The following is a 26,522-nucleotide window of genomic DNA, read 5'->3' on the forward strand; positions in this document are numbered from 1 at the left end:
AATTGAACTTCTGTCCTGTTGGTGCACAAGAGTTCAGATGAAGAAACTAACACAGGTCTTAACAGTGCACAGGAAAGTTTCACCAAGCAGGGCCATTGATCGCACTGGTAAAGCGTCATTGTGTAATTGATCGATCTAGCAGTTCCGGCGCAGCGACCTGATATCGGTAATGGTCAACACTCCGCTCATCTTACAAAGATTCACCTGACTGGAAGGAGCAGAAGGCCCTGAGTCAAGTGGTTGTGAGTGAAACACAGGAATGCGACAGAGGGCTCAGGGTCTGTTTCACCTCTAGACAAGCCTTGACGTGTCAGACATCTCCTACTTTCATTTTTAAAGCTCAAGGCCAGATGATTGGAACATTTCCGCGAATTCAGAGATGGTGTGTTAACACAGTATTTCAGGTTTTGGAAGGGCAGCTATCAACACCCTTTGGGTTTTCTTGGCTACAGCGCAACGTAGATGAGGGGAGTTTTCGAAAACTATTTAGTGTAGCCAAGCCGGGAACATTACCAATGTTGGGAACGGCTGACGATCAGGAGACAGTTCATTGTAGATAAACTTGTGGTCTGTTTCGTTGTTTTATTAAACCAATGAATATCTGCGCTGCGAACAAAAGGTGAATGTGGGTTTCTCAAAACAGAGATTTAAAGTGCAGCGGACAGTGTGTTGCACAGTGAACGGAGAATGTGTGATCTAACTGATCGGGCAGAGTGTAATCCAATGGCTCGCCTGTGTGTGACACAGACGACTGGACAGCGTGATCCCCAGGGATAGTTTTGCTTGTGGAAAATAATCTCAATGATATTTCCCGGTGTCACCCGTACCTGTTTCATTAAGATTTGCTGGTCATCAGCGCGAAGCCACTAATCAATATTACTGTGCCTATCCTGTTCTCCTTCTGGGAGGGCATGTGTCCAGTCTCCGGCTTATCAGAATAGTCACATGGTAGGAAGTGCAGTTCACATTCACCAGCAGAGTCCCACTCCAACTCTGGTCAGCCGGAGTCTCGGCTCCATTGCAGACACCCATTGTAAATCCTTGTTCTGCTCAGCTCTAAATCACTCCAGTATAACCTGCAATTCATCATTTATTTCAGGTGGGAATTGGTTTTGGAGAGCACTCAAGAGGTTCTTCCCAGGCAGCGCATCCAGGGAAGATGATGAGGACACGGGAAGCAAGGTACCAAAGCAGCGTCGGATCGAGAGCGATGTGCCAGGAGAATGCAGTCCGGCCGCAGAGAAAGGGGAGCAAAGTCAGTCCAGAGACAGTGGCGTCAGGGACACCGATCAGGACCCTGGAACCGGCACAAGTCAGCTCGGAAGCTCATTAAACACGGAATTGACAACTCCCCAACAAGGAGTGGGTGAGTGAAATATGAGGCTGATGAGTTCATAGAATGTGGCAGGGAAGAGGGTAAAGGTGTGGCCTTGTTAGAGGGTTGGTCAGAGAGGGGAAATGTGTGGGCGTGGTACATGTGGTGTAGTGGGCACCCGCTACCCTGCTACAGGAAACTTACTACCTTTTCCGAGGATTTCCAGGGTGACATTTGGAGGAAATGCAGCTGTCAGGATAAGAGAGTGTTCCCGGGATATGCATTAAGGGAAATGTATTCGCCAGGAAGGAGAGAGTATCGTTGGGAAGCGACTATCATTGACAGTCCCAACATTTATCGCCCATCCAAATATAGGTGAGAGGATGGGCCGGTGGGTGGACTGGTTTTGTATTAAATGTGGTCCTTCTGGTAACATAATGCCTAAAACATTGTCGGGTGGGTTTTATGGCCAGTGTTGGAGACTGGGAATAAATCTTCTTTTGTGGCTGAAGGTAGGTCCAAGACGATTTTTTTGTTGAGTTGGGTGAGAGCGGTGGAGACGAGGGATATTTGAGTTCGTGCCGACATTCTCTTTTTATATTCACAGAGCCAGAGTTTACAATCTCCAAGCTGCTGGCACAGGGGGATGAATATGTACTGTTCCAACTGACAAAGTTTTACAGGGACAGACTCAAACATGCGATTAAAGAAAAGGTTGAAAGACTCGGTTGGATGTTGACAAAGCAGGGACATTTCAGTAGAGAAGAAAATGAGGTGAGTCTATTTAGTGTATTGTCACCGAACTGCTGGTATGAGAGGGAATAGTGATCGATATTAATCTCCTTCACGTTCTAGTAGTTCTACATGACAATGGAGAATTTCATCTCTGACTTAGGGTAGCAGTGAATGAGTGTTTCTCGGACTGGCTGGAGGTGACTAGTGGGGTACCACAGGGCTCTGTATTGGGACCAGAACTATTTACGATTTATGTCAACGATTTAGATGAGGGCATTGAAAACTATATCAGCAAGTTTGCTGACGATACTAAACTGGGTGGCAGTGTGACATGTGAAGAGGACGTTAGGAGAATACAGGGAGACTTGGATAGGCTGGGTGAGTGGGCAGATACTTGGCAGATGTCATTCAATGTGAATAAATGTGAAGTTATCCACTTTGGAAGCAGGTACAAGAGGGCAGAGTATTGTCTGAACGGTGTAGAGTTAGGAAAGGGAGAAATGCAAAGAGACCTAGGAGTCCTAGTTCACCAGTCAATGAAGGTGAATGAGCAAGTGCAACAGGCAGTGAAGAGGGCAAATGGAATGTTGGCCTTTGTTACAAGGGGAATTGAGTACAAGAGCAAGGATGTCCTTTTGCATTTGTGCAGGGCCCTGGTGAGACCACACCTGGAATATTGTGTACAGTTTTGGTCTCCAGGTTTGAGGAAGGACATTCTGGCAATTGAGGAAGTGCAGCGTAGATTCACTAGTTTGATTCCTGGGATGGCTGGGCTGTCTTACGCAGAGAGATTGGAGAGATTGGGCTTTTACACACTGGAATTGAGGAGATTGAGAGGGGATCTGATTGAAACGTTTAAGATAATTAAAGGAATTGATAGGATTGAGGCAGGAAATATGTTCCAGATGTTGGGAGAGTCCAGTCCCAGACGGCATGGATTGAGAATAAGAGGTCAGTTATTTAATACAGAGTTGAGGAAGAACTTCTTCTCCCAGAGAGTTGTGGAGGTGTGGAATGCACTGCCTCGGAAGACGATGGAGGCCAATTCTTTGGATGCTTTCAAGAAGGAGCTAGATAGATATCTGATGGATAGGGGAATCAAGGGATATGGGGACAAGGCAGGGATTGGGTATGGATAGTGAATGATCAGCCATGATCTCAGAATGGCGGTGCAGACTCGAGGGTCCGAATGGTTTACTTCTGCACCTATTGTCTATTGTCTATTGTCTAAAGCAGAATCCACATACGGCTTTGCTATAATGGGTTCAACCATTTTGCTTCTCTCAAATGCCGTCTCATTGGCATTGTATAAATTCCCTCACTTGGGATTCAGCACCGACCTGATTTTGCAAAGCCTGCCGCATGTTGAAATTCTCCATGACTATTTTAGCGTTGACCTCTTTACATGCCGCTTCTCTCTCCCACTGGAATTTGTAGCCCACAATCTGTTTACTGTTCTATTTGGGTTATTTTTTATGCAGTTTCTTAACATCTACATCGTCCAATCCGATGTCACTTTCTTATAAAGACTTCTATATTTTTCTATGAGAACGGAGTCAATCCAACTCTTTCACGTACGCGCCTATCCTTTCGATTAGATTATTTATCCATAGATGTGAAAACCCAACTGGGATTTTCGTTTAGCCACGACTCAGTGATGCCTGCCAGCCATTTTTTATTGCTCTCTCGCTGCCCTCTCTCTTCCGTTCTTGTTGTCGCATCTTTTTGATGTAATGTTGCACATTTATGGACAAGTAAGTTAATCACATTGAATATACTGCATGATGTCAGTGAATCCTTATTCTTACACAATATTGATTTAGAATTTCCTTCAGTTTCTGTTTCTCTGTTAATGACTGAACCCAGGGAGGATGAGGCAGCAGCCCAGTGACTGCATCTGTTCTGAAGCTACTGGGACCATGAACAGATATTTTCCTGCACATTCTCCATGTCTGTCTGTCAGCTCCACAGTAAATTCATTGTTTCCTTTTTATAGAAAGTCACTGAGCTGACAGAAAAGGGAAAACGGACAGAGAGTTCCAGACTCTTCCTCAGTTTGGTGATGGACAAAGGCTCCCGGGCCCGGAGAGTGATGTGGGAATCCTTTGTGAAATGGAGGACTGAGTTACCGAAGCTGGACAGAATATTGAGGGAAATACAGGAGCTCGGTACGTTAAAAACACACTCTGAACACAAAGGCATATTGAAATAAACAGTTTTAATTATTTTAGCTCTGTTTTCATGGATTTGTTTTTAAATTATTTAAACAGGTCCCGATCCACTGGTATACATAAACATCACCCAAGGGTTATCTGAGTTACCCTCTCAACTGATAGGTGAGTGATGAAATGCTTAATTCAAACCAGATCTCAAATGCTTGACTGTGACTTGGTAGAACCTGGGAATTGTAATTCACCATTAATCACTCGCTGATCTTTGGTTCAGGTTAAAATTCAGAGAATCTCTCGTTGTGACCTGAATATTCTACAATGTATTCTTCTATTAATCCAGGTGTTGGTTCTGGTGAAGCCTTCACTCCAGGTCCTAACGCTCTGGAAATGCCCACACACCCCAGACAGGCTCCTAATAAATGGTATGACCCAGTCCAGGTGACTTTTCAATCTTCAGACCTTTCATCTCCCAAGCCCCTTCTCCTTTGTAAAGCAGCTACACTCAATTCTGTCTGCTGATGCTCTTTACATTTTGTAATTCCCTAGTGAATTCCACAGAGTTTGTCTGCCATTTCCTTTTCACCCACTACTACATCCACAACATCATTTTCAGCAGTCCGATATAGAACCTTTCACTTTTTTTTTACTCTTTATATATCTGGGAAATAAAATAAATACTTTGTTGTCCTCTTCTATATTATTGACCATACCCCCGCATTTACCACACATTTCATGTGTATATCTAAGAGAATATATATCATAATTGCCTCCGACATGACTCACGCAATAAATTCCAGGCATCCACTACCACGTGAAAAAAAACTACCCTTGTGCTGTAAATTTACCCCGTCTCACTCTAACCAAATGCCCTCAGGTACTAGACACCAGTCATATGTGATTACAAAACAACAAAATTCAGGCTACCCAAAATCTTATCTCTCTGTTTTATACACCTGTCAGATCTCTAGTCTAACTCCAGAATAAACAAACCAAGTTTATCAAACCTCTACTTGTAGCACATGCCACTGAATCCAGGCAGCACCCTGATGATCCTGTTCTGCAGCCTCACCAATCCTTCCAAGAGCTGGACAAAGAGAAGTGAATACAATACTCCAGATGCTTGCTAACACCATAAGATCCAGGAGCAGAATTAAGCCATTCGGCGCAGTGAACTTGCTCTTCAATTCCTCTCTACCCCATTATCCCAGTAAACGTTGGCACTCTTCCTAATCAGGAACATATCAATCTGCATTTTAAATATACCCAAATACTTGTCTTCCTTAGCTGTCTATGACAATAATTTCACAGATTCACCACCCGCCAGCGAAAGAATTTTCGCCTAGTGTGCGTCCCCGGCAGCCAGGACAATTCACAAAGTTCTCCAGCACGTTAATATTCTGTATGAGCCTCCGATGTGGGATCTTGTCAAACACCCAACTAATATCCAAGCAGACAATATCTATGTGTAATTTCATCCATCACCTTTGTCACCTCCTGGAAGAACTCAATCAAGTTAGCAAGACACTAACCGCGCCTAAGGCCTTGATGCTGAACCCTAAACTACCTCAAACATTTCCTCCTCCATACTCCCATGGGGCAGTAAATACAAAAGAACATCTTTAATTCTGCATTTATAAGACTATTGAATGGTCATCTACTATGTTATTACTGACTTCATAATAATAAGACGATTTTATATATAAAATTGTAACATCGTGCATCTCGTAAATAATTACCACTTACTTAGATAACCACAATAGATATTTAGAAGAGCAGTAAGAATACAGTTTGGGTATGAACGGATTTAAGGAACAACTGATAATAGATTAAGTAATTCTACAGCAAGATCTGGGGAAAGCAGAAATCTTTCAATATTATACTGTCAATCAGAAACTATTTGATTCTGTCACTCGCGTGTTTAAGAGAAGTTCCTAATATATATAAGATGCACCTAAATCAATGTGAAATTTCTAAACATCTGATGAAGTATTGGCGTACAATAATCGCCCTATTAACAACCACTGTTTTCAAAATAAATGGAGACATTTTCCAGAGCGACTTACAAAGCCCACTATGGTTTCGTCTAGTTTTAAACCCGCGTTCTAATTTACTGAAACGGAGAAAAATCAGGTATCAAATCAGAATAAATGTAATAAAGGAATTATACTTTGACACAGCTATACAGGAATGATTGGAAATTAGCTGTTCTTGCATCAGTAAAGCTAAATCTACTAATTCAAATAATAGAACTAATTTCCAAAGAAACCATATATAATAGATATAGCTATGCAAGTTCGTGTGATTCAATAAAATATTAAATTAAATAAGTTGTGTAGAAATAGAAATAAAAAAAATATAGATTAATGAGTCACTATCGATGAGTTCAATGTCCATTCGGAAATTGGATGGCAGAGGAGAAGTTGCTCCTGAATTGTGGAGTGTGCGCCTTACTCCGATCCTGCACCATAGTCCCCATGAACCAGACGGTGATGCAGCCAGTTGCAATGCTATCCAGGTTACATCTGTAGAAATATTCGAGTGATGTTGGAAACTCCTGATGAAATATAGCCACTGTTGTGCCTTCTTTGTAGCTGCATCGATGTATTGGGTCCAGATTAGATACCCGGAGATATCGACAGCCAGGGAATTTGAAAATGCTCACTGTCTCCACTTCAGATCTCTTTATGAGAACTGGTGTGTTGTGTTCCCTCATCTTGCCTTTTCTGAAATCCACAATTAGCTCTAAGGATATAGTTTCATCAACGCAAGGAGGATTCAGCACTCCGTACAAGCATATGCAATTCTGATAAAGGGTACACGTCACTGAATGAAAATGAAAGCAGAATCCATAAAAATGAAGAAACTATCATAAGAGAAGAAAATTAACCAATGGAAGAGTGTCCTGGCTTGCGTATCTAGTCAGCTGGGACGCAACATCAATGGTCGACTCTGATAGGCGGAGGCATCATAATACAGAGTCCCACACTCCACCTGGCAGACTGATCAGTAGCAGTTGCCAAGACTTCCCCACCCTCTCCACACACACGATGTACACCAGTGAGACGCTTATGGTCTCTGCCATTCACGGAGATTCCTTTCCATATTTTCTCCGCTCTTCCATCACTGAGACTGAAAAATACCCATTTTCATACTTGTCGTTCCGATGGGTTATCGATCTGATTCTTCCCCAGATGCTGCCCCAATTGAGTATTTTACGCACATTCTGCTCCTGTTTTGATGCAAGAGCAGTGGGCACTGGTGACGCCCCAGTGTGCAGCTTTGCCAAAATGCAGAGTGTCCTGCTCTCCACATGTCCACACCAGATCAACATTAACATCGTCTGTTAATGAGGCAAACAATGCTTTAAATATTGTGAAATGCTGTTCTAACGAGAGAGCAGTCAGGATTGGAATAGGATATCAGGGGAATGTTCAACTTCACAAGTAATTAGAGTCAGAATATGAGGATTGCACATTTTCTGGGACTTTCATCACTGTCAATTCCGGTGTCTGTGAACAGAATTTTACTTTGCCCTAATATCCATGGAAGTATGAAACTAATTCGTGTAATCTCAAACACTGAATTTTGAATGCAGTTACAAAGTTCTTTGTCAGTTGAGCCATTTGTTATTTTGACCATGTTCTCTGTTCCCGTGGAAGATGTTCAACAGAAACACAAGGAGACTCTGCGGGCACAAACTGAAACACTGAGAGTGAACACGATCCTGATGAGGGAGAAGGTGAAGGTTTTCCGGCTGTATGATCGATGCGCTGAGCTCACAGTCATTTCTACTGTTCGAGATCGGAGACTGGTGCAAAATGAGCTGCTTGCAAGAGGCAGACACCATGAAGAATTGAGAGAGAAACATCTCCGCAGAGAGCTGGATAAAATCCGGACTGATCAGTTGTTCCAGAGCAGCTTTTCCCGGAGTGAATCCAAATCTAGGAATTCAGCAGCAGTGGCCGGAGTCCCGGGGATCGGGAAAACAACAATGGTACAAAAGATTGTTTACGACTGGGCCACGGGGAAAATATACCAACAGTTCCAGTTTGTCTTCAGTTTCAAATTCCGCGATTTAAACAGCATTAACTGTAGAATAAACCTGAAGGAACTGATTCTGGATCAGTATCCTTACTTTGGGAACATCCTGAGAGAGGTCTGGAAGAACCCAGAGGGATTGTTGTTTATATTTGATGGTTTGGATGAATTCAATGACACAATTAATTTTGCTGACAGTCAGAGAGACACAGAATCTCAGTCCACATGCACAGATCCTGAATTCAAGTGCAAGGTGTCTGACATTGTGTACAGTTTAATCCAGCACAAGCTGCTCCCAGGGTGTTCAGTGTTGGTGACCACCCGTCCCACGGAGTTACATTTACTGGAAAAGGCGAATATCAGTGTCTGGGCTGAAATCCTAGGATTTGTTGGTGAGGAATGTAAGGAGTATTTTAATAGGCATTTTGAAGATCAGACGGTGGCAGCAGCTGTTTTCAAACACGTGAAGGAGAACGAGATCCTGTACACCATGAGCTACAACCCCTCCTACTGCTGGATCCTCGCTCTGGCACTGGGTCCCTTCTTCACACAAAGAGTCAGGGACCCCCAGCAAGTTCCCAACACCATCACCCAACTGTACTCCTACTATATTTACAACATCCTGAAAAACCACGGCCGTGAGATTGAAAACCCCCGTGATGTGTTACTCAGGGTTGGTCAGATGGCCTTCAGAGGAGTGTCCGAGAGGAAGATTGTGTTTACAGATGGAGATTTGATCAACTACAATCTACAGCCTTCCCAGTTCCTATCCGGGTTCCTGATGGAGCTTTCGGAGAGAGAGGATTCTGCCCAGAGCGTGGTGTACACATTCCCACACCTCACCATCCAAGAGTTTGTAGCTGCAGTCGCACAATTCCTGAATCCTCATCCCGGGGAAATCCTGAAATTCCTCACTGGAGCCCACAACACGACAGATGGGCGATTTGAAGTATTTCTCCGATTTGTTACTGGTCTCTCCTCCCCAATGACAGCTCGGGGCCTGGAGGAGTTTCTGGGTCCATTTCCTCATCAAACAACCTGCCGGGTGATTGACTGGGTGAAGGAGGAGGTTAAACGCCAGAGTAGAAACACATGGAGTGAAGCTGGTAAAAGGAGCCTCCTGAACACATTGCACTACCTGTTTGAGTCTCAGAATGGTGGACTGGCTCAGGACGTACTGGGATCTGTGGAAACACTTTCATTCAGTGGAATGACACTGACCCCGATTGACTGTGCGGTCCTGTCTAATGCTATCGGACTCTGTGATACAATAAAACACCTCGATCTGACGGGCTGCCACATTCAGTGTGAAGGAATCCAGCGGCTGGGACCCGGGCTGCACAAGTGCCAGGAGTTGAGGTAACTTGATATATCTCTCACTGTGAATTGTGAAACTGTTCCATTGTGTTGTTTCAATGTAAAGGGATTTGGGGAAAACTAGTAAACACGAAGGTGAAGAATTATGACAAATGCCTTCCCCGTTCATCCTGTGCGGTCACTTTCCCATCCTTATTCCTCTGTGGGCGCTCTCTTCCCCATCTCCTTCCCGCTTGTTGTCTATCTTCCCCAACACTATTACTCCTGTGGGATGTCACTTCCCAATCGCCCTTCCTCCTGTGGGTTCTCTCTTCCCCATCCGCCTTCCTCCTTCAGACTCTTTCCATACTTTTCCTCAGGTAGTGTCATCTGCTCCCGACATCTCCCCATGCAAAAATCTTCCTCACTGTGGGACTTTCTCCCCATCAACCCTGCCCCTCCCGACCCTCTCACATCAGGAACACTTTTCTAACCACCGGGGAATGAGACAGAATATGTGGAATTTACAGGGTCACATATACAGACTAAATTTCTGACGTTCGGTGAATTCCCTGGAGCTGGTCAGTAAGGGACATTGACAGTGATGGGAACTCCGATCAGTGATTTACTGAACAGTTTAATGTTTCCTGAAATATCTGAGAGAGAAATTCCCTCAGACCCACGGTTTGAATCACTTTGTTCATCAATTTGCCTGTTTGTGTTTAGACTTGGGGAAAATAAACTGGGAGATTCAGGAGTAAAGCTGGTGTCTGCGGCTCTGAGGAACCCGGAGTGTAAAATACAGAGACTGTGGTAAGTACCAGACTATGGGAGATTGTGTTTACAGTCACTGGGTGTCTGGCACTGAACATTCTGGTGATCGGTAATTTTGTTACTGTTAAACACTGGGGATTTTTACCGTCTCCCGTGTCTCTGTGTCCTTCACCCTCACTCTCTCTCATCTCCAGGCTGCGGGGTGTCGGTCTCACAGATTCCGGTGCCGCGGATCTCGCCTCCGCTCGCAGAACAAACCCATCACTGACGTGGCTGAACCTGAGTGATAATAAACTGGGAGATACAGGAGTGAAACTGGTGTCTGCGGCTCAGAGGACCCCGGAGTGTAAAATACAGAAACTGTGGTAAGTTACGGACTGTGGGAGATTGTGTTTACAGTCACTGGGTGTCTGACACTGAACATTAATGTGAACAGTAATTGTGTTACTGATAAACACTGGGGATTTGTACCGTCTCCTGTCTCTCTGTGTCCTTCACCCTCACTCTCTCTCATCTCCAGGCTGAGGGAGATTGTGTTTACAGTCACTGGGTGTCTGACACTGAACATTAATGTGATCAGTAATTGTGTTACTGATAAACGCTGGGGATTTGTACCGTCTCTTGTCTCTCTGTGTCCTTCACCCTCACTCTCTCTCATCTCCAGGCTGAACCGTGTCGGTCTCACAGATTCTGGTGCCGATGATCTCGCCTCCGCTCTCAGTGCAAACCCATCACTGACGGAGCTTTACCTGGGTGAAAACTCTCTGACAGACCGATCTATCCCCGCTCTCCGCCGCCTCATACTGACCCTCCCGAGTCTGAAGCGGATCCTGTGAGTGTTTGTGTTAATGTTCAATGTGATAAAATATCAGCGGATCCGCGGGTTTTCTGGTGATATTTGTCTGTGAGTGTTGTTGAAACATTAACCCGGGTCCCCTATTACTGACACTGTTGTGTGATCTGTTTATTTCATCTTTATTCTCCCATCTGTTTCAGGCTGTGGAAGAATCCGTTCAGTGAGACAGGGAGGAAGGAACTGAGATCTCTGCGTGAACACAGACCCGGACTGACAGTGTGGATCTGAACATCTGAATGTGTGAACATCCCGCCTGCGGGATGGGGACATTTTAGCCGATTACCCAACCCTCTCCTTTAAATCACCCCTCTCCTTTAACTCGCCCTCCCCTTTTACGGCCTCCTTCACTTTTAATGACCCCGCGGCAGGTTTAATTGCAAACACTTCGCTCGGAACCGGCTCCACTCCTGCGCTCTGCTACATCGGAAGTGGTCCCGTAGGACGTACTTCCCCCTGTTGTCCAGCGGCTCCGCTTCCGCCGGATGTGAGGGTCCGGGAGTCCCCCACGTGAGATCCCGGGGAATTACACAAATACGAAGAGCCCGGGTCCGGGGCTCAGTCTAGGTCACCGGTGTCCCGGGGTAGGATTATCACGGGAGAGAATCCTTTTGCCCCCTTTGCTGAGGACGGTGCATTTGGCAGTCTGGCCGATATGATGATGTTAAATGGACAAATCCCTCGGCAGTGACCCTGGATCTGCAGCGATCCCGGACACGGCCCTGAAGTGTGATTTTATAATCATCGGTTCCCCGATGCAGAGTGACGGTGAGAAACGGGACTGATTATTCAACCGGTCACTCCTTGTCGCCGGTCAGTTAATTGTGTGTGACTGTGAGCGAGTCGGGAGCAGCTTATTTATTCCCGCACGTCAGCAGCTCACACATTGTTTAATTTACGTTTGTCATGATGAAATCAATAAACCGCTGTAACTTCCTGTCCTGGTGTCGGACTCGAGTTTTATTTGAATTTTCTGTTGCCCCCCGCACCTGTGCACTGCTACAGTGGGTCGGAGCTCCTCACACTGATACAGTAGCGTTTCAGCTTCAGGCTGCGGGAGGCCGGTCTGGCAGAGTCTGGGTGTTTAGGATCTCATTTCCACCTAAGCCCCTTCCGAGCTAACTGTTCCTCCGTAGTACTGGAGGCATGGGGGATATAATACCGGTGTCAGACACATAGTGAATCCCCCTCCATACCGTCCCATCACACACTCCTGGGGACCGGCACAGAGTGAAGCTCGGTCCACACCGTCACATCACACACTCCTGGGGACAGACACGGGGGGAGAAAAAATGTCTCTGTAGTGTGAGATATATCAACTGGGTTCTCGAGTTGAAACAGTTTACAGAGGAGACTCTCATTATGTTCAGCTTGGAACTGTAGCACAGGGAATCACACACACACACACAGACACACACACACACACACACACACACACACACACACGAGACGAATATAGGTAGAAGTTGTCACAGAGACGGGGAGGGATGCAGTGTGCACAGAGCAGGAGGGTGTTGAAGGGGGCAAAAATGGGCAGGGGAGCACAGAAGCTCGAGAAGTAGCCCAGGATAAAATCGAAGTTGATGATAAATTTTCAGATCGAGTCTCCACCCCTTTCCGCCTTCTCACACTGGACACCGTCGCTTCTCGTCCACTCACACCGACCGCGATCTCAATCAGTTGCCATTCTTTCCCATTCATTCCCACCATCCGCACTCCCAATGACACCACCTCTTCCCATTCACTCCAATCATCCGCATTCCTAACGGGACGCACCCCTACCCATTCACTTTCATCTGTTACGTACCCTGTAAGTGGGTGTCTTAACAGCAAAAATAGAAGTGTCCGTCGGTGTCTGGTTCTATTTTCCAAACAGTGCTTATCAGTAAAATATACAAATCAATATCAACAATACAAATATATAGATAATACATGTTAGCAATACTAACCCGAATAGTGCGGGTATAATAATAATAATCAATAATAAACAATCTCTATCGTTTTCTGGGGGATAAGGAATTATCATGGAAAGTATGAAGTTCAGTTCAGTTCATGTAGACTGAGGTAGTTGTTGGATCTTTTGTTGTAACCGTTGGAGGGGGAGAGAGAGAGAGAGAGAGAGAGAGAGAGAGAGAGAGAGAGAGAGAGAGAGAGAGAGGGCGAGCAAACAGTGACAGCTACAGTCAGTCAAACCTTCCTTTACTTTCTTGATCCGTGGATGTGTTGTTGTGGCCATTCAGGTATGACCCCTCTAGACCGTTCTTCTATGGTGGACTCGTCACCGAGGTAAGGGTGGGCACACACACAAGCCCCCACCGGCCTCGCTATAAACGCTGTGAGTTAAAATTGACCGATCTTTCGTTCGGTGTCCGATGACCCACACTTTTCTCGTGGGTTCTAACACTTAAGCAGCGCTCACTAGTGTGTCTCATGGTGCGTCTGAGTGGTGTCTCCCCAGACCTCACTTTTATCCCTACTCACGGGGTCTCAGGTGTCAATCAGTTTTGAATGGCTTAGCCCATCAAACCAGCCCACTCCGGCTGTCCACTGAGGAATTTTAATGAACAGAATGGTACCAAGTAAACAGCCCTCTCTGGAGCCATAAGTATTTCACGAGTCATAATATAGTGGGTCAACAAGTCTCTCTCTCCCGGTGTTATATCTCCCTTGTCTGACGCAGATGTTCCAGTCCCAGTATGTTTTCCCTTTGTCTCTGTACTCTCTCATTAGCAGCGTGGTAACAGTAACAGTTTGTGATTCTCCCGAGGGAGGGGGGTATATGGGCAACTCAGTACCCTTCTGCCCATCAGAGTTGTTCGTCCTTCATAACACCCCCATCCTTCTAGGAATTTTCACCAAAGGGGAAAATGAACTAATACAGCGTCTTACAGAATTACAGAATCTAACAAAATACAGAAGTGTTTTTAACTACAAAGCAATACAGATAAATCTTCTGTGAACCAGGAAATTGGCGGGGACGACTGAATTACGTGTTTGATAGAACTCACGTTTGCGTTTTGGGAACTTGACGAGAATTCCGATGGTTTATTAGTTACAAGTCGAGGGTCGTGTGGATGTTGACGACTTTGTAAAACTGACATGGTTCTAACTTCTGGCGGAGACGGTGGATATGATCGGACTTCAGGAACTTCGGCAGGTTTTCCCGGTGGGGGTGGAGCGTCTGAGAGAGGGTTATGGTTTCTGTGTCCCCACGCCGGGAGATTCATTGCTCCCCGTTCCCGATGTCCACATAGCACACAGAAAGTTATACAGGGCTCGGTTTCCGGTTTCCATATCCCAAACTGGGAATTTTGCAAGGCACGGTCCCCGATCTCTGTCTCCACACCGAGAGTTTTACCGCACACGGTGTCGTGTCTCTGTATCGACACCGGGAATATTACCGCACACGTTTCCTGGTGTCTGTATCCTCCTCTCTCCATGACACTCGGAGTGATGACGCACAGGATCCGGAGATGAGGATGTCGGATCGGTCTCTATTGTTTGCGATATATTTATTATTTGTGATAAACAGTCAGCGCAATCGAGTGGAGGGTGGTCGAGAGTGTCTGTCGTGCGAGGGGCTGCTGAATGAAAATGGTGACGAGGGAGGGAACGACAGAAGGATTAGAATGGTTACTGGGGACAGAGTGAAAGGTTGACTGAAAATGTTCTCCGGGGAGAAAGTGATGGGCTGAGTGACAATGGGCGCCATGGAGGGGGCGATGGACGAAATTAAGATGACCGTGGTCACCTTGTTTCTCATGGCCGACAGAGAGGGAGTGATACACTGACAAGAGAGTGGGAGTGGCTGGCAGAGTTAAAATGAACAACAGGGTGGGGATTGGGCACTGACTGAAAATTTTCACGGGGGGGGAGGGAGTTATGTGCTGGTTAAAATTAGGATTCTGGATTAAAGCCAGAATATAAAATTATAACTAGGGAGAGAGTGACGTGCCGGCATAACATTATCACCAGGGAAGGAGGGATGCTCTGGGACAAAATGGACGCCAGGTGGTTACTAAACAGAGGGAGTGGCGGCCCGACCTGAAATAGTCCCTGATTCCTTTCTTACAATGGCCGAGAGGGAGAGAGTGATGGACAGAATTCAAATGGCCGACAGGGAGGGAGAACATTGAGATGGCGGGGGGCGGTAATGGGTCGATGTAAGATGATCTAGTGGGAGAGAGTGAAGCTCTGGCGTAAAATGGCCTCTGCTTCGCGTAAAATGTCTGACGGGAAAGTTTAAGCTTAGCGATACGTTGTTTAAAGTGAGCGCCGGGAAGGGAGGGTGTGAGACGCCGATTGAAATTGGGCGTCACCATCGTCAGTTTCGTTGGGGAAAAGGGAGAGATGTGGTGACTGAAGGAGACCCCGTTCGGCCGGGTTGAAACGGGAAGAAGCAGGGAGCGACGCCTTGGTTAAAGTGAGCAGCAGAGAAGGAGTGAAGGGCACGTTGACAAGAAATGGCTGACGCTTCACTTGAAATGGCCACTGGGGAGAGAGTGACGGCTTTGGTAGAAGTGAGCACAAGAGAAGGAGGGTCGCGCTGATTTAAAATGAGCGAATCCCTGATTAATGTGGCCGCCAGGGATGGAGTGAGACACTGACTTACAATGGCCACTGTCGCACACAGAATCTATGGCGAAGGAACATACGGTACCCATATATGCAATCCCGGGATCGAGTGTGTCATTGATTGTAATAACAGTATTTTAATTTGTGTTTTATATCGTCTTGGGCATTGTATATATGATTTAATTCTAATGATGTTGTAATGGAATAAACTAATGTATATATCTCAGATATCCACACATACACATATGCATGTGGGTTTTGGGGAGGAGGGGTGAGGGGTTTGGGAGGAAGAGGAGTGATGGGACGAGGAGTGGACTGATGAGACGGTGAGCGTGGCGAAGTCACTGACTCAATAGGGGACGGAGAGGTGGGGGGCGGAAGTTCCTGTCTCAAGGAGGAGGCCGACATGTAGAAGATAAAGACGGGATGAGGAGGAGTGAAACGACAGGAAGGGAACGGGAGTGATGGGACAGGGAGGGAGTGAAAGTGATGGGACGTGGAGCAAGGGGAACATGGGATGGGAAGGGACGGGATGGAGTGTCTGATGTGGCGACCAGTGCTATCATGTTTTCTGTTGTGTGCTGGGGCAGAAGTTTGAGGGTAGCAGACACCAACAGAATCAACAAGCTCATTCGTAAGGCCAGTGATGTTGTGGGGGTGGAACTGGACTCCTTAACGGTGGTGTCTGAAAAGAGGATGCTGTCCAAGTTGCATGCCATCTTGGACAATGACTCCCATCCATTCCATAATGTACTGGTTAGGCACAGGTGTACATTCACCCAGAGACTCATTCCACCGAGATGTAACAATGTGCGTCACAGGAAGTCATTCCTATCTGTGGCCATCAAACTTTACAACTCCTCCCTCGGAGTGTCAGACACCCTGAGCCAATAGGCTGGCCCTGGACTTATTTCCACTTGACATGATTAACTTATTATTATTTAATTATGTATGGCTTTATATTGCTATATTTCTACACTGCTCTTGGTTGGTGCGACTGTAAGGAAACCCAATTTCCCTCGGGATCAATAAAGTTTGTCTGTCTGTCTGAGAACAAAAGGAAAACAAAACGTGCAGCAATACCATTGATAATAATTTACCTGTATAAAAGCAGGATATCAAATTGTAACATCATGCATCCCACAGCATTCCCAATGCATTCATGCATTCCCAATCTACCAGTATATTGAGATCGCTCACGATGACCGGAACATTGCCCGCTTGGCATCTATTTTCCATTCCAGAAATTCCCCCAGTTCGGATCTGGCACCAACCTCATTTTCCCATTCTACCTGTATATTGAAATCGCACATATTCATCGGAACATTGCCCGCTTGGCTTGTATTTTCTACCTCCCGCTGTAATTTGCAAACCACATCTTTACTCTGGTTTGGACGTCTGTATATAACTCCCATCATGGACTTTTCTTTATTTTCGCAGTTTGTTAGTTCTACCCACAATGATTCAACACCATTCAATATTATGTCACCTATTTTTTTATGATTTGATTTCATTTTGCTTTTACCAACAGAGCCACACCAACCCCTCGGCCTGTCTGCCTGTCAATGTGAATCGCTCCCAGTTAGAATCTTCTCTCAGCCACTGTTCAGTGATGCCCACAACTCCATACACGTCAATCTGTAGCTGTGATGCAAGTTCATATCCCTTATTCCTTATACTGTGCGCTTTCAAGTATAAAACCTTTAGTCCTGCATTCACCCTTTTCGATTTCGTCCACCTTTTGCATTGCAACATCCTGTTGATTGCAATTTTGCCCTATGATCAGCCTCTCTTTGTTAAGAAGTCTCTCCACCCACTGTCCAAAGCTTTCAAAGTCCATTTAGGAATTGGATGGCAGAGCGGAAGAAGCTGTTCCTGAATCGCTGAGTGTGTGCCTTCAGGCTTCTGTATCTCCTCCCTGAAGGTAACAATGAGAAAAGGGCATGCCCTGGGTGCTGGAGGTCTTTAATAATGGACGCTGCTTTTCTGAGACACCGCTCCCTAAAGATGTCCTGGATACTTTGTAGGCTAGTACACAAGATGGAGCTGACTAGATTTACAACCTTCTGCAGATACTTACGGTCCTGTGCAGAAGCCCCTCCACACCAGACAGTGACGCAGCTTGTAAGAATGCTCTCCACGGTTCAACGATAGAAGTTTTTGAGCGTATTTGCTGACATGCCAAATCGCTGCAAACTCCTAATGAAGTATAGCCGCTGTCTTGCCTTTTTAATGACTACATCAATATACTGGGCCCAGGTTAGATCCTCAGAGATCTTGACACGCAGGAACTTAACGCTAGTCACTCTCTATACATCTGAACTCGTTCAAATTTCTACATGCTTTCATTCTCACAATCTGCTGGCGTGTTGGTTCCACCGCATTTGGGTCTGTCGTGGTCTGTCACGGGTCAGGTGCCTGACAACTGGCTGGTTGCTAATGTATTCGGTTACTTAAGAAGAGCTCTGGGGCTAAGTCCTTGAGCACGACGTCAGAAGTGGGTACATTATTAGATATTCTACGGGATCGTCTATGTAAGCATTTGGTTAGACTGGGCCTTCTTAGGTCTGTGCGTGTTCGGTCGTGCTTCAACAATCTTACAAAGTTTTCGCGGAGGTGAACAGGAAAGCTGATGAAAGAATTGCAGTGGCTCATGTCCGCCTGGATTTTAGAAAAAGCCTTTGCTAATGTCGGGCCTGAGAGGTTGGTCCGGCTGTTCTGTCTTCTGGCACTGTGAATGCGGTAGTAAATTGGATGCAACATTGACTTACAGCAGGGGTTCCCTTCTTTGTATCCACGGACCCCTCGGTTAATCGTAGGGCTCCATGCAATAAACATATTGGAAACCCTGTCCTAGGGGCAGAATCCAGTGGGTGGTAGTAGGCAGTGGCCTCTCTAACTGGTCCTGTAGTTACCGGTGTACCGCAGGTGTTGCACTGGGTCCATTGTTGTGTGTTATATAGATCAACAATCCGACCGCCAGTCTGATAAATTCACTCAACAGATTTGCGAATGACACCAATATTGGAAGACTAGCAGACAGCGAGAGTGGCAGATGGTCTGGAATACAGGTAAGTGTGTGGTGTATCATTTTGAGATGACAAGCCATGACACGATTTACACTTTAAAAGGGAGGGCTTTGAGTACTGCGGTATTACAGAGGGACCTGGGAAGACTGATCCATAATCCCTTGAAGGTGGCGTCGCAGGCAGATAGGGTTGTAAAGAGAACTACAAGCACATCGGCCTTCAGACATTGAAGCAAAGAGTACAGGGGTAGTGATGCTATGCTGAAGCTGTTATAAGACGTTGGTAATACCTAATATCGGGTATCGTATGTGTTCTGGTCACCAAATTGCATGAACGATATCAATAATCTTGACGGTGTACATAGAAAAATTAGAAGGATGATGCCGGGACATGAGGAGGGCAGTTGGAGGGAAAGATTGAGTAGGTTAGGAATATGTTTGTATTCCTCCAAGCATTGGGGTAAGAGAGAAGGATTTTAACAGATGTTGTAATTTATGAAGGGTTTAGATATCGTAAATACAAGCAGGACAGTTGCCTTCTCGGGTCGAGACACTTTGTCTTGACTCTCCATAGAATCCATGCTATACAGATCTCCGAGGAGGGGATCTCTGCGCACAATTAACCATTTTATCCTCATGCACATAGAAAGGGGTTCGAAAATTAGTGACAGGATCCTCCCTGATTTACCATCAATCCACTTTCCCCGGCACTCAGATATTTGCGCAGTTCTAATCTGAAGCCAGTGCACGCCCGGAAGCTCAGTTATTGATGCTGGTTCTTAATGCGGCGTTCTTTCCAATGCGCCTCTCCATTGACCGTCACTCTGTTCCTGATGTGCTGTAGCGGAAGTGACGCAATTGGCCTGTTGTAAGTCATGTTTTATGAAATGCCAAAGAGCCCCCGGCCTCCTGATTCTCCATGTTTCTCTATCTAAACACGAGAACAGCGTGCTTCAGGAATAGCTGTGTTTAATTATCCCGATGCTTTACTGTGTCTCTGTATTTATGCCCCATTACGCAGTTCATCTCTGTTTAGCAGTTTAATACACTTTTTTCCTGAATCAATTTCTTTCTGAAATTCAACTTCGAATATCATCTAGCAACTCTGTAACATATGTAATATCGTCAGTGCTACTTATTTGCATTAAGACCGGTGTTGATACAATATTTTCTGTTTTTCTCTGTCTGGTACAGCAGCGGACAATGTCTGTAATGCTGGGTTCACTGGTTTGCATTTCGCGCCGCATACTCGCCAACATCTGTGTTTGCGACTGACTCCGGTAACAGTGCAAACAGTGAGGGTTTGCGCCAGCAATCATTCATGTTAATGTCCATTAAAATTCAATCCCCGCAAGCAAAGTGACAGTGAATCACATGAAAGGTGCGTCATCACGGGGAATTAACGAGACAAAGACTCCACTCGTGAGTGTGGAATCAGCGCTGATGAGGTGGACTCACCCACAGAATTACAGACTACTGTCGTCACCAGCGATGGTCAGATAATGTCCTGTCATTACACGGAGTAGTTTGACAACATCACATTTGGTGTTGCGAGCCCGGCATCGGCCGTCTCTTGAGGCTTCATGACAGGTGTTGAGTTCAGTTGAATGAAATAAGGCGTGTTATTTCCCCACTGGCATTACGGTTCGTTAGAGCAGAGATATTTTTGCTATCTAGCGTTAATTAGCACCAGTCACTGTACAAGTTGTTTTCATTTTTGGTGACCGATTTTTCTATATAAGTACGTCATTTTGTGCTTCAGCTTTATTGAGGACGGAAACATCCAGACGCGGTGGACTCTCAACAACGTGTGATCCGTGAAGAGTTTTACCCAGTAGCCGCAAAGGAAATGTGCTCTCCGGGCTTTTTTATAACGGTTTGAGTTCATTTACTAGCTATTTACAATTTCTATGACAATTAGAAACTGGGAACATTCCAAACGGAACAGCCTTGGATCAACAATGTTTCTAGAGAGGGCTATTTGTTACACAGTCACTGTAATTGTCGGTATCCCGGGTAAGTACCTTTCGAATATTTATACGAAAGCAGAGACCTCACGCCGCTCTCGGCTACTGCTGATGTGATTTTAATCGGTGATTATTATATATCCCTAAAATGCTGTTCCGTTCATCTCAACCTCCTGCCCGGTTGTCGTTTTAACCTGGGTCGTGCAGACTTGTTACTAGACTGCTTCACCAATCCCACCCCCCAAAAACAAATTTTCTTCCCTCCTTCTGAAAAGTAAACTCATATTTCCCCCTTCTCTTTCTCCGGGCACTGTTCAATTAACGGCCAATCTGTTTTCTATTCTTTGACAATTACCATTTTTTCCCGTCACCAAATTCTGAGCTATGTTCCTTGGTGTCAGCACAGTTCCCTCTAAAATGCGGGGGTGCGCAGCCTCGTCATAATTGAAACTCCCCCGCGAACATGGCATTTGTGGACAAGCAGCTGGAATTTCTTTTACACGATGCTAACATCATTTTGAAATTTTGCGAAAATCTTTCGAAACCTTTGGTAATATAACGATGAATTTAACTGTATTAATGAATATAATCCATAAATGTGCTAAACACTAAACGTACCACATTTAGAGTGAAACATTTTAGCTTCAGCGAACGTGCATTGTCATTGTTTCAAGTTACAACACTGTCACAAATGGTCAACATGAAGACAGAATGGAAGTCGGTCGCTCACTGTTCAGAAACCACCATTGCCGTCCCGTCAGAACTTTTCACTGTTGCATCCTCCCTGTCAATTGTGACTGTCTGACAGTGTTTACGTGTCTTGTGTGTTATGTTTTGTCATCGTTTGAATTGCATATTACAGATTTAAACAACATTACAAGTGCCGAGCACTTTTAAGACCGGGTAACGATGTTCTGCTCAGAGCAATGGTTTGTCCCCGAAGCAGTAAAGTAAATGAGAGGGAAGGTTGCTGCGGTGCAAGATCTTGTTTTCAGAATCTGACCTTGCAATCGAATCAAACTCAGACTTTCGGAAAGAAGCGTAGGTGCGCACTTCAATAGCACTACCCCTCTCCTTGGAGATACCCCGCTTGTAGTTCTGTGAACAGTCTTGGTCGCCCTGTTATAGGAAAGGCAGAAGTCCGCTAAAAATGGTGCAGACAGTATTCACAGAGTTGCTGCAGGGAATCTCGGGATTGAGTTGCAGGGAGAAGTTCGGCCGAGTGGCATCTTATTGCAAAAGGCAGGTGGTTGGCGGACGAGGTGAATTAAACCATTCAACTCCGTGGGGTAGGGGAATCGTGAATAAAAGGCGGTAGATTTTTCAGAGGGCAGAAATGTAGCTGGATTCCCAGCGACGTTTCCTCACATAGAAGTTGCTCTGTGTATTGAACAGCCTGACAAAGTAAATGGGAGAAACAGAGTCGTTAACAATATTTAAAGTGCACGTGGACAGTTTGACGAATCTGATCCAATCACGAACAATGTATCAGATGGCCACGTCGGTCGGCATGGAGATATTGGGCCGAAGGACCCGTTTCTGTGTTCTATCATTCTTTGACTCTGCTCATCGCTGCTGCATCGATGAACGTGAAGAGATTAATGTGAGCATGCGCAACTGTAAAACGCTTTATGCTGCGGTCACGTGTTCAAACAAGTAAAGTATCTTTTTACTTCCACTGATAATGTCCAGCAGAGATTTAATTTCAAGAGAACAATTGACGGCTGTGTTTCTGCCAAAAAGTACGTTTGATTTTGTTTATTCTTATTGTTGGTCATCTTTGCTTCACTGCAGTTAACCTTGTTGCAATCATCATTCTCAGCCGAGGAAACTGCGGTCTCTCCAAATGCGTTACACGGTACCTAGTAGCGATGGCTGCGGCGGATCTAATGGTGGTGATTATCGAAGTCCTGTTTTACCAGATGAGTCGAGCTTACAGATTTCATTACGGAGTCCTGGGCAACGCTCCGTTCTGCCTTGTCCACTACGCCCTGTGTCACGTGGCCGTTGACTGTTCCGCATGGGTTACTGTCGCTTTCACTTTCGATCGCTTTGTGGCCATTTGCTCTGCTAAATATAAAGCGAAGTACTGCATCTCCAAAATTGCGAGTTTGGTGATAGGCGCAGTATCTATCGGTTTCTGTTTAAAAAACATCCCATTTTATTTCATATATATGGGAGGAACAGCATGGTTGACGAGTGGTAACTGGGTCTGTTTCGGTAGGAGTGTATTTCTTATTTCGGGATCGTTTGAGGGATTTTATTGGGTGGACCGTCTGTTGAATCCGCTACTTCCTTTCTTCCTCATTTTGACCCTCAATGCTCTGACCGTCAGACAGATTCTGGCGGCGAGCAGAGTACGCAGGGGACTGAAGGGACGGGGAAATTGCGGGAAACAGCGAGATCCGGAGATGCAGAGTCGGAGACAATCCATCATTCTGCTCTTCAGCCTGTCGGCGAGTTTCCTTCTCTGTTGGGCGACAACCACTCTGGTCTTCATTCTCATGCGATGTCTCTACACAGACCTGGAAACGTCCATTCGGCTTTATCAGGCACAGTTTTGGGGTTCTGTGATTCAGAATTTCAGCAGCTGCACGAATACATTTATCTACGGAGTGACCCAGACCAGATTCAGAGAGCAGATGAAAGCTCTTCTGCTCTCCCCCGCTAATTTAGTTTTGAAGATTTTTCGAAGTCCATACCGCGCAGGAGAAAGCATCAGATAACTTCCCCGTTTCGGAATCAGAATCAGGTTTATTGTCACCGGCAGGTGTCGTGCAAAATAAACCCACATCAGCCGTGAATAAATTAGAATCTCTGAAAACGTTCCTGTTCTCAAACAATACCTTTGCTCCCAACAGTTCAGCTTTCCCTTTCCTTCAGTAAAATACTCTCATTTCCTGCTATAATTTACATAGAAACATAGAAAACCGACAGCACAATACAAGCCCTTTGGCCCACAATGCTGTGCCGAACATGTACTTACTGAGAATTTACCTCAGGTTACCAATAGCCCTAATTTTTTCAAAGCTTCATATAGCCATGCAACGGTTTCTTAAAAGACCTTGTCGTATCTACATCCAACCCCGTCGCTGGAAGCCCATTCCACGCACTGACCACCGCGTAAAAACTACCCCTGGAATCTGTTCTGTACCTACTTCCAAGCACCTTATACCTGTGTCCTTTCGCGTTAGCCATTTCAACACTGGGCAAATGCCTCTGACCATCCACACGATCAATTTCTGCCATTACCTTGTACACCTCTCTCAGGGCACCTCCCATCCTCCGTCGGGTCCCAGAGGAAAAGGCCGAGTTCACTCAACCTATTTTCATAAGGCATGCTCCCCAATTCAGGCAATATCCTTGTAAACCTCTGCACCATTTCTATGGTTTCCACATTCTTCCCGTAGTGAGGGGGACAGAACTGAGCACAGAACTCCAAGTGGGGTCTGACCAGGGTCCTATATAACTGTCAGTTGCATGTTTACTGTCCTTCTGTAAAATGTATTTTACCTTGCACATTATCTCACCCGACTATCCAATGTTGAAAACGCATCGATCCATTCTCGAAGTGTTCATTAGCTGAACCTTTGTAGTGGACTGGCCGTGGCTGCCAATCCCGATATCCAATCCTTTTCTGTATTGCTTTGTATTTCCCTTTACCTAATGTTACAGTTTGCTTACTATAGCCGGCATGTTACTAGGAGACTTTTTTCCCCTTTTTTTCTGTCTGACTAAACCCTTCTAGTTTCAGCAAAATCGAAACCCACACTTTGAATGAGATATGCTTTTGCTTCGGCCCAATATCGCTGTAATTTGACAACACATCAGTCCCCCATGTCCTATTGAGCTGGCTGTTTGATGGAGAACATATCGATTCAAATGGTCTAAATCAGGATGTCTGGAATCGTACTGTACAATCCAGAATTGCTACAGCACTTTAAAACATTAATTTATTAACGAGTAGTTTCCATCTGTATAAATATCACAACCGTTCCGACATTGTTGCAAAGGTTGCACCACTTTGTTTCACATTAGCCTTTCTGAACGAAATGTTGTAGACAGGGTGTGTTTGGCGTAAATTCAGTTTAGCAATCCGGAACTCGTATCTGCTTTTGGGTGCAATCACTGTTTGATGATTGCCTTCAAATTCAGACATTTGGATTTGCGTATTTGGATCCTAACGTGAGAATCCGTCTCTGACGGACAAAGACGTATCTCACACGTATATTGCTGTGGCTTCTGGAAGCTGCTGACCCTCCCGCTGCTCCTTTTATAATGCTCCTTCTGTGATCAACCCGTATAATGCGCAGAGCACGATCTGTAATGGTGCTGCGTCATGGCCCAATGGGGCGAAATGTCATTTAGCCATGAATGCTCATTTAATATTGAACTGTTTTATCAAAGGATCTGTCGGAGTTAATGCAGACCCTCTCTCAGAGTTTACCAGCGGAAGTAGCGTTTGAAGCTAGCGAGTATCAGTGTGATGCGAACAAACGTAAACCCATTACATGACTGTTTACCGCGATTAAAACTGATAGCAGACCTGAAGAATGTTTCACAATCATATTGGCAATGGCGATCTGACCGCTAATCCGGCATTGAAAACAGATGAAATCAATTAAACTCAGATTCTCCCGAGTTATTTGGGCTCCCGCATTTACTTTTCCGGTTCCTTGCACTGCAAAGCCGTTGATCCATATCTCCCGTCACGGGGTGCGGTATCCCTGAGTGGGTCGGCAACGATCACAGAGCCTAATTACAAATGCACTGAGTAAACTGTTTGTACTTGTCAGTAGGCAGCGAATGTCTTTACGTTTTTAATGGTCTGGAACAGGCCGGACCGTAGATTTACACAGCTGAACCTCCCTAGTAACCCAACTGATATATACATATATACAGCCACATGTTCGTGTGGAACTAACTTTCCCAACACTGCGTGTGTGTGTGTGTGTGTGTGTGTGTGTGTGTGTGTGTGTGTGTGTGTGTGTGTGTGTGTGTGTGTGTGTGTGTGTGTGTGTGTGTGTGTGTGTGTTGGGGGGAGGGTTATTCTATTGGTTTACTTAGTTTAATTCCAATTGTCGGAAACGCTGTCGAGTTATGAACAGATTCCCCGATACTCAAGCGTATTAACAACATGACGGAATAAAAACAAATTTCCACCATGATCCGTGAATAGGAATGTCAACATGGATTTATAAATGTTTCTATTCCACAGTGTCAAAGATACAGCAGGAAGTTCTGCAGCTGATCCACTTATTCTACGATTGTAGCTGTTGCCGGTCTGCTGAAGGAAGTGAATTGGAAGCGCGAGCATGAGCCCGTCACCCGTGACCACATTGGACGAGCGGGACAAGCGATACTCCAACTATTCCGGAAGGCGGTAGTCATGAGTCTTTCATTGTTATGAGGATGAATGATTTTTGGGTACTTCACATTATCTTCAGCGGAACTAACGTAAAACTGTCAATTTTGCCTTAGTAAGGTATATCACAGTATTAAGTTTTACTACTCATGTTAAACCTTCATTTCTTGCCAATTAAACAAAATTTTCCAATACAATTGCTAAACTCACTTGACTCTCATTTATATGAGAGGTTTGGAGAGGTAGGGATTAGATTATCCTTGAAAGATGGAAGACGTGAGGGATCTGTCAGTGAATATATAAAAATGAAGCGCAGGAACCATGGACTGTTTCCGATCGCACTGTGAACGGTCAGTCTCGGGTAATACAAATAACGCGTCTCGATTCAGAACAGCATTCGAAACA

General features: G+C 45.3%; 1 protein-coding gene across 1 annotated transcript in view; it reads left to right on the forward strand.

The window, feature by feature from the left end:
- The window catches only part of LOC132386701 (NACHT, LRR and PYD domains-containing protein 6-like), a 109,973-nt gene extending 98,560 nt beyond the window's left edge, over positions 1–11,413 (forward strand). The window contains exons 9-16 of the mRNA XM_059959059.1: positions 1,100–1,255; positions 1,923–2,089; positions 4,047–4,218; positions 4,321–4,386; positions 7,881–9,618; positions 10,282–10,368; positions 10,994–11,161; positions 11,326–11,413. Of these exons, the coding sequence (XP_059815042.1) occupies positions 1,100–1,255; positions 1,923–2,089; positions 4,047–4,218; positions 4,321–4,386; positions 7,881–9,618; positions 10,282–10,368; positions 10,994–11,161; positions 11,326–11,413 (2,642 nt within the window). The remainder of the gene's footprint in view (positions 1–1,099; positions 1,256–1,922; positions 2,090–4,046; positions 4,219–4,320; positions 4,387–7,880; positions 9,619–10,281; positions 10,369–10,993; positions 11,162–11,325) is intronic.
- The last annotated feature ends 15,109 nt before the right edge of the window (positions 11,414–26,522 follow it).

This window comes from Hypanus sabinus, unplaced genomic scaffold, assembly GCF_030144855.1.
Source record: "Hypanus sabinus isolate sHypSab1 unplaced genomic scaffold, sHypSab1.hap1 scaffold_126, whole genome shotgun sequence".
Lineage (NCBI taxonomy): Eukaryota > Metazoa > Chordata > Chondrichthyes > Myliobatiformes > Dasyatidae > Hypanus > Hypanus sabinus.